This window comes from Myotis myotis, unplaced genomic scaffold (assembly GCF_014108235.1).
Source record: "Myotis myotis isolate mMyoMyo1 unplaced genomic scaffold, mMyoMyo1.p scaffold_m19_p_12, whole genome shotgun sequence".
NCBI classification, from domain to species: Eukaryota; Metazoa; Chordata; class Mammalia; order Chiroptera; family Vespertilionidae; genus Myotis; species Myotis myotis.
Window position 1 is genome coordinate 73,235,749 of NW_023416316.1, and position 15,189 is coordinate 73,250,937.

The window sequence follows — 15,189 nt, forward strand, 5'->3', positions numbered from 1 at the left end:
ACTGTTTTCCACAGTGTCTGCACCAGTCTGCATGCCGATCAACAGTGTACTAAGGTTCCTTTTTCTCCACATCCTGACCAATACTTGTTGTTTGTTGATTTATTGATGATAGCCATTCTGACAGGTGTGAGGTGGCATTTATTGTGGTTTTATTTTATTCTTTTTTAAATGTTTTTATTGATCTTAGAGAGGAAGGGAGAAAGATGGTGAGATGGAAACATAGATTGGCTGCCTCCCACATGTCCCCTACTGGGGATTGAGCCCAAAACCTGGGCATGTGCCCTGACCAGGAATAGAACCAGCAACCCCTTGGTTCATGGGTCGATGCTTAACCTCTGTGCCACACTGGCTGGGCTTATTGTGGTTTTAATTTGCATCTCTCTGATGAATAGTGATGTTGAGCATTTTTTTTATATGTCTATTGGCCACTTTGGAGAAGTGTCTATTCAGGTCCTTTGCCCATTTTTTAATTGGGTTGTCTTCTTGGTGTTGAGCTGTATAAGTTCTTTGTATATTTTGGAAATTAACCTCTTATCAGATGTCTGATTGGCAAATATGTTATCGAACCCAGTGGGTTCTCTTCTCATTTTGTGGATGGTTTCCTTTGCTGTGCAAAAGCTTTTTAGTTTGTAGTCCCATTAAAAAACTTTGTCCTTTGTTTCTCTGGCCCTAGGAGCTATTTCTGCAAAAATATTGCTATGAGAAATGCCTGAAATTTTATTGCTTATGTTTTCTTCTAGGATTTTTATGGTTTTGTGACTTACATTTAAGTCTTTAATCCATTTTGAGTTTATTCTCATGTATGGTGTAATTTGGTGGTCTAGTTTCATTTTTTTTTTCATATAACTGTCCAATTTTCCCAACACCATTTATTGAAGAGACTTACCCCATTGTATGTTCTTGCCTCCTTTGTCAAATATTAATTGACCAAAAAGTGTGGTTTTATTTCTGTGCTCTCTCTCTCTATTCTGTTCCATTGATCTATATGTGTGTTCTTGTGCCAATACCATGCTGTTTTGTTTTGTTTTAAATATGGTCTTATAGTATAGTTTGATATCAGGTAGTGTGATACCTCCATCTTTGTTCTTCTTTCTCAATATTGCTGAGGCTACTCAGGGTCTTTTGTGGTTCCATATAAAATTTTGGAACATTTTTTCTAGATCTGAGAGATATGCCAGTCGTATTTAAATAGGAATTGCACCGAGTCTGTAGATTGCTTTGGGCAGTATGAATATTTTAGTGATGTTAATTTTTCCTATCCATGAATATGGTATATGCTTCCACTTATTTATATCTTCCTCAATTTCTTTCTTTAGTATCTTATAATTTTCCAAGTACAGGTCTTTTACCTCCTTGATTAAATTTATCCCTAGGTACCTTATATTTTGTTGTTGTTGCAATAGCAAATGGGGATGTATTCTTAATTTCTCTTTCTGATTGTTCATTATTGGTGTAAAAAATGCCACTGGTTTTTGAATATTAATTTTGTAAACTGCTACTTTTCCAAATTCATTTATTAGATCTAGTAGTTATTTGTTGGAGTCTTGGAGGATTTCTATATACAAATCTTGTCATCTGCAAATGAGTTTTACTTCCTCTTTTCCAATTTGGATGATTTTTATTTTTTCTTGTCTGATTGCTGTGCCTAGTACTTCCAGTACCATGCTGGATAAGAGTGGTCAAAGAAGACTGCCTTATTCCTATCTTAAGGGAAATGCTTTTAGTTTTTTCCCATTGAGTATGATGTTGACTGTGGGTTTGCTCTAATCTTTATTTCCTTCCTTTTACTGTCTTTGGAGTTCATTTCTTTGACTAGTTCCTTAAATTAGGTTGTTGATTTGAGACCTTTCTTCTTTCTAATGTGTGTACAGCTATAAACTTCCCACTTAGTAAACTTGTGCTGCATCCCACAAGTTTAACTTTGTTGTGTTATTTTAATTTTTCTCAAGATGTTTTAAATTTCCATTGTAATTACTCTTTTGACTTATTGGTTATTTAAGTGTGTGTTGCTTAATGTGTACAGATTTGTGAATTTTCTAGTGTCCTTTCTGATGTTGATTTCATGTCATTACACTGTAATTACAAGATACTTTGTATAATTTCAATCTTTAAAAATTTATTAAGATTTGTTTTGTGGCCTAACATAGGGTCTATTCTGAAAAATGTTCCTATGTGCTTGAGAAAATTTGTATTATGCTGTTACTAGGAGAAGGGTTCTCATATGTCTGTTAGGTCACATTTATCTATAGTGTTTTTCAAGTCCACTCTTTCCTTATTGATTTTCTAATTGTTTTATCCATTATCAAAAGTTGGGTATTAAGTCTCTTACTAATATTGTAAGCAAGAGGATTTTTATTTGTTTGTTTTTAAAGAGTCTTTGTGTGCCAAAGTTTCTGAGGCCTGAAATGGCTGAGATTATTTTTTATTGTACTCTTATATTTAAACTAGAGGCCCAGTGCACAAATTCATGCACCAGTGGGGTCCCTCAGCCTGGCCTGCGGGGTCAGGCCAAAACCAGCTCCCCGACATCCCCTGAAGGGTCCCAGATTGCGAGAGGGTGCAAGCCACGCTGAGATACCCCTCTGTTGCACAATCAGGGCCGGGGAATATCGGAGGTTGGCCAACCAGGGAGGGACCACGGGAGGGCCCCTCTCACTCAGTCCAGATCGGCCAGACCCCAGCAGCAAGCTAACGTATCAGTCGGAGTGTCTGCCCCCTGGTGGTCAGTGCACGTCATAGCAAGCGCAGCATATCATTAGAATATTACGCTTTGATTGGTTGAACAGCCGACTGGACACTTAGCATATTAGGCTTTTATTATATAGGATGGCAATTTGGATAAATATAAAATTCTATCTTCAGATTTTTCTTCAATACTAAAAAAATACAACTTAGTTGCCTTGCAGAAGTTTGTGAAGCATCTAAAAAATGAGTATGTTACCTATTTACTTGTGAGTGATCTGCTGTTTCTCTCTGGAAGTTTCTTCATTTTTTATATTCTTAAATTTTAGTATGATGGGTCTAAGTATGAAAATTATTCCAATAATAGCAACCTGTCTTATTAAACTGTGGGACAGTCTATATCAGTGGTTGCCAACCTTTCGGACCTCATGGACCATCAGTGGTTCGTGGACCACCGGTTGGCGACCACTGCTTCAAAGGTTTCCTTAGACCAGTGGTCACCAACCTTTCAGACTTCACAGACCAGCAGTGGTTCATACACCACCAGTTGGCAACTGCTGATCTATACAATCTCTCTGTTTTAGCTAACACACTTGGACGTTATTGACTTTGAGTTTTATGAGGGCTGGGACCATGTCCTTCTGTTTCATAGTTATATCTTTGGTGCCTAGAATACTTCCTAGCATATGATAAGTGCACTAAATAAAATTTGTTGAATGAATAAATGACTAAATGAATACACATTAAGGGAACTGACAATTTTTCTAAGAGTCTATAAAATTAATATTTTTTTGTAATCTGTTTCAATAGCTAGGGAGTTTTTGTAGGAAACAAGAAATAGACATCTAATAGAACTTACATTATACTGAGTTAGTTCTATTTAATGAACTATGGATTATATTAAATATGAGAAAATAAATAGTTTTGAAAGGAATCATGCAAATTATCATTGATTTATACACATATTTGGAGCCTGAAAGATATTCTCAGTAAAAATGCAGCATCTCTTTGTACATGTCACTTCTCACACTGTACTTGGCCTGTGTAGCCCTTTCTCCTCTACTAAACTGTGACCAACTCAGAAGGACCATCTGTTTCTGAAGGAATAATATAGATGACAAAATTTGTACTGTACTCCTTTAGACTAGTCTACATACCACTACATAATAAATAAAATACTTAAAAGTCACTATACAATAATTAAAATACTTAGTAGTGGAAAGAAGTGGCAATTTTTCTTTTTTCTGTTAAGAATATCTAAGTGGAAGCCATAATGACTATAGTTCATAATGTTCAGAATAGCAGCTATCTATATATATAAAAGCCCAGTGTCTGGAATGGCGAGATGACCAGAACTATTGGGACAACCAGTGGCTATGACGCACACTGTGGCAGCCAACCAGCCTGACCCAGGCCCAAATGGCCCCAAAACCCTGATTGGGGGTGGGGCAAGCGGCCAACTGCCTGCAGCTCCTCCCCCCGGCTGGCCCCACCCCAATCAGTCCCCCCCACGCTGATTGGGGGAAGGGCTGGCTGGCCAACCACCCACAGCCCCTCCCCACACTGGCCCGGTCCGATGGGCCTCCATCAAGGCAGGGTGGCCGACCCCACCCATGCACAAATTCATGCAACAGGCCTCTGGTAATAAAAAGGTTGATAGAAAAAGAAAAGATGGATCCTCTCCTGGTTGTGAATATAGAAATCCTCAGGACAATTCATGTCTGTAAGAGGCATTATTGTAACAACAATGATAAATGCAAACAGACGTGCCCTGGCTGGTGGAATTCTTGCAGGCTTTAGATATTGAGAATCTGTTTATGAAACTGAATTATATAAATAAATAATAGTAAGAAAAATAAAGCCCACGTTTTTCTACAGAAATTGAATGATTTATCGAAATTTGAGAAGGTGCTAACAGTCTTGAAAATATGAATTCATTGGGTTTTGCATTTCTACTAAGCAAAAGTGGTGTGGAATATTTCAACTAGTCTGCCAAATAATCTATGCATAAATTGGAGAGAGCAGTCCCCATGAAAGAGTTGCTTTATAATAATAAAGAAAAACAGTATCCAGTTCAAAAATAAACTCATTTAACTTTTACATGGTTTTCATATTTCCCTGTCTTAATTAGTTCCTCACATTAACTTATTAACCAAATACTATCAATTCCCAGCTCATGCCATCTCATTCAAATATTTTGATGAATATAGGGCAATGTGATAAAATGATTCTTATGAAGGAAGCATAATATTATATTTGCTTTCAGAATAAACTCCTTTTCAAGTCTGCACATCCTATAATAACTACGTTGTTTCATGGCTCCTATGGTATTGCTTCTTTTGAAAACACATTTGAAATGTAAACCTTCAGCGACAACCTTTACAAAGTATATAGGCATACTTCAAAATTTGAACTTTAACATTTTAACCCATGTGTATATAGCTTCTTTTTTTAAACATTTGCCTTGTTTGAAGAATTTAAGCAATCAAAATTCAGGAAGTGATGTGGTCTAAAATACCTTAGGGAGAAGTTATCTTTAACAGTAATCACATAGAATCTCAGTCTTGAAGTGGACCCCATAGATCATATAATCTGAAGACTATTAGAGGAGCCATGGTAAGAACTGAAAACATTTTCGCCCTGTAATTTTTTATGTGATCCAGATATTACTGTTTCTATACTGCTTAGTACAAGCATATATAAAGCATATAGTTTCATATATTAATTCTCATCATTACTTTAACTGGATCTTTTTGTGGGGGGAGATTCTCTTATTAATATGTAATAAATTTTTGGAGTTTACTTAACTTCTTGGAAAAATACACCTTCATTAGTATTTAGTTTTTCAAAGATAGTTTGGGCATTCTAAAATATCATTGTAATTAAGCCTGTATTTGGTATATTTATTAAAGCAATAATAACCTGCTGATTTACATATAACTTTTAACCTACTTCATTTCTATAATGCTAAGTTAAAGTTGAGTAGCATATTCTTATATGGATACTGTGTTTTATGCTGATAGATTTCATAATAAATTAATCATATGTAATACATACCTCTTATCAATGTTGCATGTTCCTAACTTTTTCACTTGATTGCCATTAAATTAAAATCTTATGTTAAATTATGCTAAAAGAAATACTTCCAACATAACCACATATGTATCATTAACATGCAAATTTTAACATACAAACAATAAATACAGTCCTAGGCACTTAAAGACACAAAATAAAGATATATTTAGAAAGGCAACTGCCTTGTATATCTTCCTACAAATGCTATAATTATACCACTTCCTTCACCATCCTGTTACTTTACCATACACTTAGTATTTGATAGCTGGGCTGACTAAGAATTTTGAATATGAGAAAAGAACCTGCTCTCTTGGTTTATTTATTTTTTAATCCTCACCCGAGGATATTGGAAGAGAGAGAGGAAAAGACAGAGAGAAAATTCCATGTGAGAGAAAAACATTGATTGGTTGCCTCCTGCAAGAGCCCCAACCAGGCCCCGGGCTGGGGACAAGCCTGCAACCGAGGTACATACCCTTGACAGGAATTGAGCCTGGGACCCTTTGGTCCACAGGCTGACACTCTATCCACTGAGCCAAACTGGTGTTGGTGTTTTATATTTTCTTTCTACATTTAAATCTTTCTAAAAATTTTAAAGTTTTGCATTTTACATTTGGTTTTGCAGTTACTTGAAATTTAATTTTGCATGTCGTGTTAAATAGAAATTCAACTCCATTTCTCTCCCCTATGAAAAAAATCAAGTTTTTAAGTTATTTATTAAATAGTTGCTCCTTTACTTCTGATCTCGTCCCGCAATTGTCTTGATTATTCTTGGCACTTTACAATTCCCCTTTACAATTTCCCTGTCAAGGTCCAGTGAGAAAAACCTGCCAGTAATTACAAAGGGAATCACATTGAATCTACTGATTAATTTTGGGAAAATTTACATCTTTATTATATTAAATTTTCACACCATGAACATAGTATATACCTCCTTTTAGGCAAATTTCCAATAAGGAAATATTATTATTCCCTCTACAAATTTATTGCATATATTTTAAAAGATTAGCTGTTGTTATATTTTTGGTTGTTACTATAGTTTCTTTTTAAAATTATATTTTCTAATTTGTGTTGCTAGTGTATAGCAATGCAGTTGACTTTTATAAACTGTACTTGCACCTACAAGCCTTGTTGAATTATCTTCTTCTAAAGATTTATCTGTATATTCTTGCAATTTTATTTGAATGTTCATATAGTTGGTAAATAACAGTTTTTTTTCCCTTTTTCTTACTGTGGCAAAATACACATAACATAAAATTTACCACCTTAACCATTTTTAAAAAACATGTTTTTATTGATTTGAGAGGGAGGAAGAGGGAGAGAGATAAGAACATGAATGATGAGAGAGAATCATCAAAGGGCTGCCTCCTGCGTATCCCACACTGGGGATTGAGCCCACAATTGGAGAATGTACCCTGACCAGGAATCAAACTGTGATCTCCTGGTTGATGGCTTGACGCTTAACCAACTGAGCCACACTAGCTGGGCCCACCTTAACCGTTTTTAAATGTACAGTTCAGTGTACAGTTCACTATCCATCCCTATAACTTCATCATATAAAACTCAAATTCTGTACCTATAAACAATAGCTCATTTTCCTCTCCCCGTAGCCCCTGGCAATCACGGTACCACTTTGTCTTTGTGATTTTGACTCCTCTGAGTACCTCACATAAATGGGATCACAGTGTATTTGTCTTTTTATAACTGGCTTGTTTCACTTAGCATAATGTCCTCAGGTTTATCAATATGTAGCATATTGGAGAATTTTCTTCCTTTTTAAGGTGGAATAATATTCCATTGTATGTATATATCATATTTTACAGCCCGTTCATTGGTTAATAGAACTTGGGTTGCTCCCACATTTTAGCTATTGTCCATAATGCTGCTATGAATATGGGTGTGCCATTTTTAATTCCCACCAACAGTACTCCAGGGTTACATTCTTCACATTCTCTCCAACAATTATTATTTTTTGATAGCAAATAATCCTAATGGGCCTGGCTAGCATGGCATCGACCTATGAACTAAGAGGTCACAGTTTGGATCCTGGTTAGGGCGCATGCCCAGGTTGCAGGCTCAATCCTCAGTAGTGGGTGTGCAGGAGGCAGCAGACCTATAATTCTCTCTCATCATTGATGTTTCTATCTCTCTCCCTCTGCCTTTCTCTCTGAAATCAATAAAAATATATTTAAAAAAATAATAATCCTAATGGGTATGAGGTGGTACCTCAATTTTGATTTGCATTTCTTTAATGCTTAGTGATGTTGAGCACCCTTTCATGTGTTAATTGGCCATTCATATGTCTTCTTTGGAGAAATGTCTATTTAAGTCCTTTGCCCATTTTTTATCTGGCTGTTTTTTCTGTTGTAAAGTTTTACAAGTTCCTTATATTTTCTGAATATAAATTTTTTATTAGATATATGATTTGCAAATATTTTCTCTCATTCTGTTGGTTGCCCTTTTAGTCTGTGAATAGTGTCTTTTGATGCACAAAATTTTTAAATTTTCATTAAGTTCAATTTGTCTAATTTTTCTTTTGTTACTTATGCCTTTGGTGTCATATCCAAGAAATTATTGCCAAAACCAATGCTATGAAGCTTTTGTTCTGTTTTCTTGTAAGAGTTTTAGTGCAATAGGTCTTAAATTTAGTTATTTGGTCCATTTTGAGTGGATTTTTGTATATGGTGTTAGATAAGGGTCCAACTTCATTCTTTTCCATGTGGACTTCGTTTTCCTAGCACCATTTGTTGAAGAGACTGTCCTTTCCCCTATTGAATGGTCCTGCCACCTTGTTAAAAATCATTTGACCAGCCCTAGCCAGTGTGGCTCAGTGGATAGAGCATCGGCCTGTGGACTGAAGGATTGCAGGTTAGATTTCCGTCAAGGGCATATGCTTGAGTTGCGGGCTTGATCCCCAGTAGGGGGTGTGCAGGAGGCAGCCGATCAATGATCCTCTCTCATCATTGATGTTTCTATCTCTCCCTCTCCCTTCCTCTCTGAAATCAATAAAAATATATTTTTACAAAATCATTTGACCATGTGAGGGTTTATTTTTAGTCCCTCTATTCTATTCCTTTGCTCTGTCTGTTTTTATGCTAGTACTGCACTGTTTTAATTGCTATAGCTTTCAATAATTGTTGAAATCAGAAAGTGTGAGTCTTCCAGATTTGTTCTTCTTTTTCAAGATTGATTTTGGCTATTCTGGGTACCTTGAAATTCTATATGAATTTTGGGGTAGGTTTTACAATCCCTGCCTCCCCTTCAAATAGTCATTGGGACTTTGATAAGAATTAGATTGACGGTAGATCACTTTGAATAGTATGGACATCTTAATATTAAATTTTCCAACCCATGAACATGAGCTGTGTTTCCATCTATTTGTGTCTTTTTTAATTTCTTTTAGAAATGTTTCTAATTTTCAGTGTACAAGACTTTCATCTTCTTGGTTAAGTTAATTCCTAAGTATTTTATTATTTTTTACTAGTGTCCCAGTGCACGGACTCATGCACATTGAAAGGAAATTAATTATAAGAAATATTTTAATATCACTATTTGCCCTTTCTCTATAATAAAGTATCAACCTAATTCATGATCGACAATGACAGATCGAAACACATGCATGCAATTGGCGCCAGCAAGAGCTTTATATGTATCGTGCATGGGCGAGTCAACTTGGCCTTTTATATATATAGAACTAGGGGCCCAGTGCATGAATTCGTGCATCTTGAAAGAACTGTGGGCGGTGAGGCTGCGGTGGGCACAGGGGCGGGTCTTGGCCCAACCTTCGTGCCCCCGCCCGACCCCTCTCGCTGCAGCCCCCAGTCCTGTCTGCCAGCAGCCCCGCTCCCGCTGCTCTCATGTGCTGACAGTGCTGGCGCTGTTCACACCCACTGATGGTGCAGAGCAATTGGGGTCAGCACCAGCAGCGGGTGCGAGCGGCAGCTGCCAGCCCCGATCGCCTCTCAGGAGCAGGGTGAGGTGTAGAAGCCCTCAGGGGTGATCGGGGCTGGCAGCTGCCGTTCACACCCGCTGACGGCACCGAGCTATCAGGACCGGTGCCGGGCACCGGTAGTGGGTACGAGCAGTGGCTCTGGCACTGGCAGCAGGTGTGAGTGGTAGCTGCCGGCCCTGATCACCCCTCAGGAGCAGGAGGAGGTGCAGGAGGTGCCTTTTACATTTATGTGGTTAATTTCTTTATCCTTGAGGCTTTTTACATTAAAGCTTGTTTTGTCTGGTATTAATATTTTGAGCTATTCTAAGTATTTTTTTCTTTACTATTTTTCCATTATATCTTTTTGTTTTACTTTCAACCTTTATTGCCTTTATTTTTCAGGTGTATATCTTATAATAACATACAGCTGTATTTAGTTTTTATCCAATCTGAGAGAACCTATATCAAGAAAATTAATCTGCTTAATACATTTATTGCTTTTGCATAAATATAGATTGTTACTAATTTGTGCTTTCTATTAATCATGTTTTTGCTTTATTTTTCTCCTTTCCTGCCTTGGTTTGATTACATTTTCTTTAACTTATACCTTTCCAGGTTTCTGATATCAAATGAGAATCTCAGTTCCAACTTGGGACCTTATGAGAGCTTAAGACCATGTCTTCTGTCCCCACAGGCTGTTAAAACTTGGAGCTTTTGGTAACTGAGACAGGCAAATGCCTCCAGGACAGCAGCGACATAAGTGCCAGCTTAATAAGTTAGTTTTCAGCCCCTTCTCTATGTTTGGCCTCTGAGTATTTTACATACTTTTTTGCATTTTGAGTATTTTCCTAAAAGCATTTCAACCTGAAGTTCTTGGGTGTTTTGCTGAAGGACTTTTAGGCTTATTACCTGATGTGAGATACAAAATAGTATATGAAACAGAATCACAGATTTTAACTTTTCAAATTTAAAACTATCTTCTGTGAAATATTTTTATACACCCATATTAGAATTAGAATCAGGAATCATGTTCTAGTTCTGATTTTGTGACCCTGGTAAACCCCTAATATTTCTCAAACTATTTTATCACCTCCAAATTAGAGTACTGGATGAGAGTCAGAAGTAAAAACAGCATTGGTGAAGGTTCAAGATGTAATAATACTCATCATATTCCTAACACTAACTTGCCATTGATTATCTATCTTTCACTATACCTGGCTTAAGCCTCAAATTGTCCTTTTGTTGACCAGAGTTGTTTTAATTTTAGTTAGAAAACAACATAAAATTTACCATCTTAACCATTTTTAAGTGTACCATTCAGTAATGTTAAGTATATTCATTCTTGTGCAACCTTGACTTTTAAACTTCAAGGTTTAGATTACTTATTGTAATAAAAGGACACTTCTATTTTTTTAAAATATATTTTATTGATTTTTTTTACAGAGAGGAAGGGAGAGAGATAGAAAGCTAGAAACATCAATGGGAAACATCGATCAGCTGCCTCCTGCACACCTCCTACTGGGGATGTGCCTGCAACCAAGGTACATGCCCTTGACCGGAATCGAACCTGGGACCTTTCAGTCCGCAGGCAGACGCTCTATCCACTGAGCCAAACGAGTTAGGGCGACACTTCTATTTTTACCATTTCTACCTTGTCCTTACTCATCTCTTATTCCTTTCCTTCCCTATGCTATCATCATGTTTTCCCCCTTTTTTTGTAGATTTAATAGGCTTATTTTTTCTAGATCCTTCTGTGCCAATGACTTTGCACGTGATTTAGTTGTTCAACATTACTTATATTGATCTCAGGAATTCCTGAATATTTTGTAAGACTCAATTTCATTTTGCGGTGACTAGCATCATAGTGTTGGATGTTTACAACATCAGCACCTAAACAAGGATGTTCTTGCTATGGGCCCAGATTAAAGCCACTGTTAAGCAGGAGAGCAGGAGGGGGTACATAATAGGGGAGAATGTTTGAGGATGTCTAATTTGTGAGTCATCTAATTCACTAAAACATACTTTTATGTCATGATGCTTCACTATGCATCACAGCCATGGTGGTGATGTTAAAGGATAAATACTCAGAAAAATGAAGCCTCCTCCTCTTCTGTAAGTCAAAAGGGTATTCCTTCCACTAGATGACTTTTTTCATTTAAATCAAATTTTACTTCTAAATTTGTCTTGACTTCTATGTAGAGGTCAACTTTTTAAGGATCAACATCATAAATCAGTGGACCCCCAGAAAAATAAGACTATGTTACACAACTAGTCATTTCAGTGGGATAAAATAAATCAAACTTCTCTGGTAGTTGTAGAAAAAAGTAAGCTGGATTAAAATTTCCCTTTACCATTGGTTTTAGAAACAATGTGAAAGGGGTTTAAGTAAAACAGATATTTCATCAATTGCAAGAAGCAGATATTTTTCCTACATTTAAAAATTTCCAATATTAGGGTGCATATTAAAATCAAGAATTACAATAATCATCAGTAGGCTCCAACTCCTCCCCCCCTGCTTTAAAAGCTGTACCTAAATAATGTGCCTTACAACTTATGGTGTTTTAAATTAGAATCTAGTCCAAAAGTCTAATGTAAGTTAGAATGTTAGTACCAACTATTAGCCAAAAATACTAAACTGAAGCAAAGCCTACAGAATACAACTTTCCATTGATAACAATGGTAACAGCAATGCATATATTCCTTACTATAACCAGGTACTATTTTAGGTATGTTTATTTCTTACAATAACCCTTTTTAGGTTGATTACTATTATTAGCCTCTTTGCTGTCATGGGTCAGGACACTGAAGCAGTGAAGCTTTATAAACAACTTCTTAATGATGTGTGAAAGTGAACACCTTACATATAATTAGTGGGTGAGTTAAATGTTTCTCTGAGATACGATGTTTTTATCTGCTAGTAAATTTTATGAAAGCTGATACTGATGGAGCAAAGAGCCATAGTTTTCCTCATTAGGACCCTGTGGTAGGCAGAATATACTAATCCCCACCTCCCACCCCCAAAAGATGTTCGCATCCTCATCTTAGAGGCCCATGAATGTTACTCTTCATTGGAAAGAGACTTTGTTAACGTGATTAAGGGTACAGTCCTTGAAGTGGGAGAATTATCCTGGATTGTTCAGGTGGTTCCGATCTTACATGAGCCCTTAAACGTCAAAGAATCTTTCCTAGCTGCGGCTGGAAGGGCCAGAGGAAGGGAGCCAGGAGCCAATGATGTCTCTCTTGACTCTAGTCTAGAAGCTGGAAAAGGGCTTTTCCTTGGAGCCTCCAAAGAATGAGCTGGCCTAATGGGACCCGCGGAAGACTTGTGCCCTGCCGACCTGTAGATGATACATCTGTGCCGTCTGTACTCTGTAAGGCTACACTTCTGTGCTGTTTAAGTCTGTGGTGACTTGTGCAGCAGCCTCAGGAACCTAAGACAGGTCCACTCAGGCTAGCCCGGTCCAACGAACTACTGTACAGTTTACAAAAGCATCCCAGTGAAGGGAGCCTTTCAGCGGGAACCCGAATGCATTCGGTCTGGAACAGTGTCAGGTGCGCAGTTCCCCTTTAACTGACTGCTGGGCGGAAGGCTGCCCTGGAGATGCTTTAAAAAAAGGCTAGACGTGCTGTGCCCTACAAACCACTGGCAGCTCGAGCGACACACGCAAACACTAGATTTTCATGGCATTTTTACCTCTGCCTTCTATGTGTGGCACGTGCTGCTGGTTTTGTACTCCCATTAGGATTTTTATGACTTGCTGGATCTTAGTGTCTGACAAGAAAAACGCGCTAAGTTCACTCGGCCTCCCGCGGGGGTCCCGGGGCGTGGGCGTCCCACGGGGCTGCAGCAGCACCCGGGAAGGAAGCGCTCGCCTCCTAGAGCTCCTGGGTTTGCAGCTGGAACAAGAAAACCAAACGCCAAATATCAGCCAGGTCCTGGGAACGACCGTCCGCTGCCCGGCCGCCACGCTTCTTACCCGCCCTTGGAGAACCACAGCAGGACCGAGCCCGCGAGCCTCTCCTAGGCTCCCCGAGCAGCAGGTCCTGCACCACGTGAGCGAGCGGCATCTAACCTCGCGACATCTCCAACTATCGCGAACTTTTGTGTTCCAGCTCTCTGGGGAGAAAAGAGCGCAGGAGAGTGGCTCCGCCCCTGTAAACCAAGATTTTGTTCTCGCGAGATCCCGATGACAGTTCGGAAGCCCGATCTCGCGGGATTTTCCGAGTCGGGGCGGGAAGTTGTGGTGGGCCGTAGAGGGAGGCCCGCCCTAAGAGGGAGGGTCAGGGGATCGCCGTGCATGTCGGCTGTCGTCTCTTCGGCGGCGGAGCCCCAGACGACTAGGTGAGCGCCGCCCCGCCAGCCTCCACAGCGCTCTTCGGCTCTGCCCCTGCCTCGGACCCACCGCTCCTTCTCCCCGGACCGCATCAGGCTGCATTTTTGCTCCCTCTCGCCGGTGGCGTCTGGGTTTAGGGGGGGCGATGCACGGAGCGGGGCGGGAGGTGGTGTTGGCCGCGGTCTGCGGGCTCGCCTCCTCCCCGCCGACCTCGAGGCTGCCAGGCCCCGCCCCCGGGCCAGATGGATTCCTCCGCCCCGAAGCCCCGCGTGGAAACCGCCGGCAAAGGTATAAGCTCCGAGCTTGCCACTCTGCTGACCCCGCTCTGTGCTGCGCCGGGTGGACCTGTTCCTGCTGGTCCCCCGGGGCTGGGATTTGACCCGGCGGCGCCCCTGAGCGACAGCTGGAGGTGCGAACCCTCCAAGGCTGGGCCCACTGCCTTGCGGTTCGGCGCTGGGAGCCGGACTCTGCTGTCACACTGCCCTAGGATGAGTACCGGCTCTGACAGCTCCTTGCTGAGCAGCTTTGGCCACGAAGAACTGAGGTCCTGTCTGAGTTCTTGTGATTATTCAATGAGACGGTGTATACAAAGCACTTGTGACCCAGGGTCTGGCCCATAATAAGCGCTCAGTCTGTGTTTGATATTTTTTATTCTTTATCCTGGTACGTCCTGGTTCTTATTCATGTTAGAAGTTTGTTGTTAAGTTGATGAAAAACGCAGAGACTTTTAGTTTAGTTTACTTTATAACACAAAGAGCTTAATATATAATGTATTGAGCCAGGGACTTATAAGTACACTTTTAAAGAATCACCAAGAGGGCGTTTAAATAGGATTTAGTTATCTGCCACAAGTCATCAGAGATACCTTATCGCCCCCGAATGAATAGCTTTCATTATAGCGATATAACAACAGCAACATGCCCAATGTTTGTCTACATGCTTTCCTTTGGGGACGATCACGATCTCATTAGATAGATGAACTCAGAGCTAAAATTCAAAGAGGTTTATGTAACAAGTCAAAACTGAAGGACAGAATTAATGATATTACAACCCAGGGAGCACAAATATCAATACCTGTAGAGCCCCGGCAGGTGAAATAAATAGATGAAGCTGTTGATGGAGATTATAGTGACTGGAATGCTCACGCCTCCGTTCAAAGGAGCAGGGGCC

At 39.4% G+C, this 15,189-nt stretch overlaps 1 protein-coding gene across 2 annotated transcripts in view; it reads left to right on the forward strand.

Moving 5' to 3' along the window:
* Positions 1-13,936: 13,936 nt before the first annotated feature.
* ERCC6L2 (ERCC excision repair 6 like 2) overlaps positions 13,937-15,189 on the forward strand; it is a 123,140-nt gene continuing 121,887 nt past the window's right edge. The window contains exon 1 of one of the 2 annotated variants that reach the window (XM_036331414.1): positions 13,937-14,307. In XM_036331414.1, the coding sequence (XP_036187307.1) occupies positions 14,262-14,307 (46 nt within the window). In that variant the 5' untranslated portion in view covers positions 13,937-14,261. The remainder of the gene's footprint in view (positions 14,308-15,189) is intronic. The other variant, XM_036331417.1, reaches the window with a different exon arrangement.